Raw genomic sequence first — 6,000 nt, 5'->3', positions numbered from 1 at the left:
GGATGGGGCTTCTATAAGAGTGTGGGAAGATCCTTGGTTACCAAATAACTCCTCTCCTTATATTCAATCCTCTATGACAGATCACACCATGGTGACAACAGTGGAGGATTTGCTTAATCAGACAAGAACAGGTTGGGAGGATAATCTGCTGGAGAACCTATTCAACAGACAGGAGGTTGATCAGATCAGAACTATCCCCATTGCAGAAGTTAACCGCGCTGACAAAATTATTTGGGTGGAAGATGAGAGCGAGGAATACACGGTTAAAAGCTGCTACAAGAAACTCATGAGTCACATGCATGTTGACAATACTATTTTCTGGGCAAAAGTTTGGAAGCTGAAACTGCCACCAAAGATCAAGTCTTTCCTCTGGCAAGTGTGTTCTGGATCTCTTCCTACACAGGATCGGTTAATAGCAAAGAGAGTTTCGGTCCCTGAGCTATGTCAAATATGCAATGGAGAAGGGGAGTCAGCAGATCATTTGTTTGTTAGATGTCATTTGGCTAGAGGATGCTGGGATTCTATTGGAAATAACACTCATCAATCTTGCAGTAATTTCATGGAGTGGCTTGAAAGTAACTTTATTAATCTGGATGACAATGCTCTGTGCCGTTTGATTGCTATTTGCTGGAAGATATGGGAGGCAAGAAATGACAAAATATGGAACCAGGTGGTCATCCCTATTAATGCAGTGGTGAGCAGTGCTACTATCTACCTCCATGAATGGCAAGCTATCAACCAAGGACACATGCAACAAGATCGTAGGTCTGACAGAGAGGCAACATGGCAGAAACCACCGGAAGGCTGGAAGAAACTCAACGTTGATGCAGCCTTAGATGTCAACAACAAGAAAATGGGCTTTGGCTTTGTGTTGCGGAATGAAGAAGGCCGATTTGTTGCTGCGAGACAAGTCCCTTGGAATGGAGTGTATAAACCAGACGAAACAGAGGCTCTTGGAGTGAGAGAAGCTCTAAAATGGCTCAAGGAAATCACTACGGATCCAGTGCAGATTGAGACAGATTGCAGTAAGATCATTTCGACGATTCATACTCAGAAGATGCAGACTTCGTTTGATCTTATTTTAAATGATGTTAGAGAACTAGCTAATGTTTTTACCAACATATGCTTTTTGTTTGCTAAACGGTCCGCGAACAAGGTTGCCCATCTGTTAGCTCGGGAAGCCTTGTCCAAGTCTGACTGTGCGGACACCTTTGTTGTCCCTTTTGTTTCTGTTGTTCATGCTTTGGAGCTAGACTCTACTTAATATATTTAGTTCCGTTTGTTTTCAAAAAAAAAAAAAAAAAAAAAAANTAAAAAAAAAAAAAAAAAAAAAAAAAGTGATTCGCAATTTTTTTTTCTTCCAAAAATAGACTATTTATCTTTCAATTATAAAGTTTAAATCCCAAATTAAAGACCTGTCACTACTTTCTGCTCTAAAAATTTATTAAAAAGATATATCACATACATACCTCAACCCTATGTAAGTATGTATGTGGCCTCAAAGTCCTCAAATGCTTTCAATTATTGACTTATGGTACGATTCAACAACTCAATTTTTGGAACAATTATTACACACTGTTGGCCTTCAAAAGTGATATGGAGTATTTTTTTTTTAGTTTTTATTTCCAAATATAAAAAAGCAGTGATTTTTTTAATCTTTTCAAATTACAATCTCTTTAAGCTTAAGATTCTTTAACTAGTCATTGAAATAGTCTTGATCTCTTTACTTCAATTTTACTATAAATCTTTTGCGCTCTCTCTCTATATATACTTGGGATTAGGGATGGCAATGGGTTGAGGGCGGGGATTATACTCACCGTCCCCGTCCTGTGACCCCAACACCATCCTCGTTCCCGGTGACAATTGGAAAATTTTTCAATCTCCGTCCCTAATTAACTCCTAGTCAAAATTTTAAATTAGTGGAATGTTTAATAAATAAATAAAATCTAATTTCTAATTTCATATATATATATATAATAATTATTCGGGGATGACGACGGAATGGGACATGGTGGGGATTGGGGAGGGGTATCCCCGTCCCCGCCCCCAATGGAAAATTACACATATTCTTTAGTCCTCGTCCCCGTCGGGGATCCCCATCGTGGACGGGGAAAATTGTCATCCTTATTAGGGATCAAATGCGAATCAGCCTTAATCTGCGAACTACTGGAGGATTGCACCGCAATGGCTCCCAGACAAGTCTGAAGGACTTTGCAGTGCAATCGTATCCAATGTGGTGCAATTCTTCACTAAAAAGTATTCATATTAAGTATTGTGATGCGTATATATTAACCTTAAATAGACAACCTAGAGGCACTAACAATTTAAAAGATTAAATTCTTCACTAAAAAGTATGCATATTAGGTATTGTGATGTGTACATAGTAATTGAGGAATCCAGAGTAATAAATATCAGTATGTGACTAACCTATTCCACATTGTGAATTTGTTTTTTTTGGACAATTAAACCATATAACTTAAAATATAACATTAACCAATCGTAAACTAAACCACTCTAATTAGAGGGCCTCCAAATCTTTGGTGAAAATCCTGGTAAAATTGTCAAATTGTGTGGCGGGAAGTGACAAACCAATCTCCAGGCCACCACCTTCATGGTCCTTGGCTTTACTAAGTGATATGCCACGAGATAAATCAGTGGAAGGCATTTGAAACATTTTAGGGTTTCCCCATCCAAAATCTAGTTCATAATAATCGAATCTGGGCGACCCAATCACAGTCAATACTCGATCAATCTTCAGCTTAGACATCAGTTTAAACCAATCTTCAGCTCCTCCCAACACTCCACGCTCCTTATCGTACAATCGCCGGCGAATAGCTTCTCCGATCCCCTCAGCCGCATCCAGCAACCCCTCCTCCCCTCTCAGTCGCTTAGTCTTTGCATATCCGAAACAGGCCACCAGGCAGTTGCCGAAGTAGTTTCCGGGGACAGGTGGGTCCAAACGTAACCGGCAATCAGCGGCGCAATTGAAAAACTCGTCTTCATCGTCGCCGATTTTATCTGTATCTGATTCGTATCGAGATTTTACCCAGCAAATCCATATGTACGAACAAGTGGTTGTAAAGGAGGAGATATGTGCCAGATTTGGCCGCCCAGAGAGGATACGATTCTTGAGCCGTTGGATGTTGTCACGTGTCAGTGTAAACGTGGCACGGATCCTGTCCGTGATTTGTGGGAGGCGATGAACGTGCCTATCCTCAACCTTGATTTGTTTAACGTTGTCCCAGAAAAATGTTTCCAGTCCTTTCTCGTCTCTGATCACTGTCCTGTCGTAAAACGGTTGGATTTCAGCGGGTAAAGAAACCGGAGATTCGTGACTAGAAACCAAAGCCCAAGCCTTCATGAAGCCAAAGATGCTACTAGCGTCACCGACGGCGTGGTGGTTAGTTATTCCGATGCAAATCCCGACGCCGGAAAATAACGTCACTTGTAACGCAAGCACGGGGACGATAACCGAGCCGTCTGGGGCCCGCGAAGCCGGCGGTAAGCTCGGGACAAGAGGATGGAATTCAGTACAAATTCTTGGATCTCCCGACGTGAGATCATTAAAATGACACTCGCCTGAATTGGCCTCGGCAAGGACTAACGGGACGGTGTCGCCTTCCTCGTATCGAATTTCCGGCAGGGTTGAATTGTCGGGTGAAGCGATTAGTCTGCCGGCGAGGGGAGCGTAGTGTTGAAGGGTAAGGGATAAGGAGTTTTTTATGGTGGGAATTAGGGTGTCTAGGAAGTGGGTTTTTGAGATGGGGTGTTGATAGAAGATGAGGCGGTGAACTGGGATCATGTGCAGACATAACAAGTCGAGAAACGTGAGAGGAAGAGTGAGTTTGGGTGTCGCTTCCGGCGGTGGTGGCACCGGAATATGCTCCAGAACGGTGACGGCGTTGCTGGTGGCCATTGGAGTAATGTTAATTAAACTTTGCACTTGCTCAATATAAATTTAATTTTGTATATTTGGACCTGGGATTCCATCTTTTATCTTGGAGATTTGGACAATCTCTAGTGGACACGTGTCTAGATAAGGTTTCAAATTTCACACGAGGGATATTCCATTTTCCATTCATTGGACAAAGCCTATTCCATTTTCCCTTTCTGGTTTGGTCTCTTTAAGGTTGGCCCGATGTGCAAATTTTACTGTGGACTGCCCGTCCACAATAAATTGTGGATCACATATCAAAATGACATCGTTTTGACTAATAAAAATAAATGATTGAAATGGTCTCCATCTCGCGTAACTCTAATTCCCTTTTAACACAATTGCAACTCCTTTTTTAATGTAACTGCGGTTTCATTCTATAATAATAATAATAATAATAATAAACAAATGTGAGGCAGTATCTTTTGAGATGAAATGTAATATCAGTTACGGAACTTCGTTACGATTAACGACCGCCGTTTCTCTCACTTACTGAAACGATGTCGTTTTGTGACCATGTTCCACAATCCTGAGGTAGATAAGGTCAAGAGGAAAAGGCATTAAAGGTATTATTGGACCACTTTTTATTTAAAAGAAATGGTGTAATTACTATTCAAAATGCATTATAGGTAAAATAATTAATAAACAATTTTCACGTGGAGTCAATTATAAAATCTTATAATTAAAAAATTATTAACCAATTTGATTGAAGCTGCATAAGATAGTCTCAGTTGGGTACATTATATACTTGATATGATTGAGTATTTATCACTTCCGTTCCTGAGTGGATAACAAGTGACTTTTCATTTTCAGGCATTTCCCTGTAACTTGGTGAAATGGAACACACTCTCAATCTCTATCATTTTATATGCTAGATTCAATAATTAAAGTTTGATTTAAATTGTTTATAATTTACTTTTTCATAACACTAAAATTAATACGACTAATTAGATATTTATAAATTTTATTAAAAATAAATGTTTAAAAATTATAATATTATTGATTTAACTTCAATGACTTAAAAACATCAAAGATCTATCCAAGTGATAGATTAATAGTCTGGTTCACAAGATTATTCTAATCCAAATTAGTCGTTAATATAATTATTATAGTCAACCCTAGTCACTTTAGTGTTGTTATAATGAATTTATTGTGAGTATAAAATAAAACTGGATAACAAATACATGAATTGCAATTAAAATGATATGTCAGCGTTACTATAGTGATAGTGTGATACTAGTGATGATATAAAACGAAACTAAAAGAAAGTGTATACCCTGGTCCACGCATCTACAGTAAATTTTCCCAAGCATTAATGGATGGGCTCATCATGGTAACTCATTCCCAGGCCCGGCCCGGCCCTCTGTAGCCCAACGTGCTTTATGGGAACCTCTTCTTCATCATTCCCCTTGGTAGGAAAACCTCCCGTACTTGTAGCCCAAAAGTCAAAAGAAAACTGTGATTTTCCCCTTTTAGGTTTCCGCTATGTAAAACATTTTGCATTACTTCCTGTTATTTAAGTTCAACATCCGTTATCTAAATAAATGAGTGCTAGATTTTTTACTCCATGTTGTTGGGCTGGACTAAACAATGAAATTATTAGTATAACCCACCACCCTAAAAAATGAACAGCCCGGCCCACATCCCTATAAGAAAAATTACTTTTTAAAAATATATATATATTACAAATGAAAATTATTTATTTACATATTTTATTATAATTATTACTAATGTTTATAACTATTACTAATTTTATATTAATACAAATAGTAATTATTATGATCATTGAAATAACTATAGTATTTTATAAGAAATAACTTAATAACAAATTTATTTTCATTTTTTAACAAATGAATCAAATAAAAATAATAATAATTTTCAGAATTTCAAGTAACAGGAGAGAAAAACATTTTATAACTTTCAATCAAAGTGAATAGAAACTCTGCACCTTGTCCAAAATTTTTTATATAAGAAAAAAAAGAAAAAAAAAAGAGAAAGAAAATGCAATCTCTATGAAGGTGTGGGACTGTGAGTAGCACTTTGTTGGGCGCAAAAAACTGGTGGTT

General features: G+C 37.9%; 1 protein-coding gene across 1 annotated transcript; it reads right to left on the bottom strand.

Moving 5' to 3' along the window:
• Window positions 1–2,323: 2,323 nt before the first annotated feature.
• Window positions 2,324–3,947, bottom strand: LOC115997665 (phenolic glucoside malonyltransferase 1-like). The gene has a single exon (XM_031237258.1). The coding sequence runs from the start codon at window positions 3,914–3,916 to the stop codon at window positions 2,519–2,521; it is 1,398 nt and encodes a 465-aa protein (XP_031093118.1). The 5' UTR covers window positions 3,917–3,947; the 3' UTR covers window positions 2,324–2,518.
• Window positions 3,948–6,000: the final 2,053 nt, after the last annotated feature.

The sequence above is a fragment of the Ipomoea triloba genome, chromosome 11 (genome assembly GCF_003576645.1).
Source record: "Ipomoea triloba cultivar NCNSP0323 chromosome 11, ASM357664v1".
Classification (NCBI taxonomy): domain Eukaryota; kingdom Viridiplantae; phylum Streptophyta; class Magnoliopsida; order Solanales; family Convolvulaceae; genus Ipomoea; species Ipomoea triloba.
The sequence above is the reverse complement of the archived record's forward strand: the minus strand, read 5'-3'. Positions and strand labels throughout refer to the sequence as shown.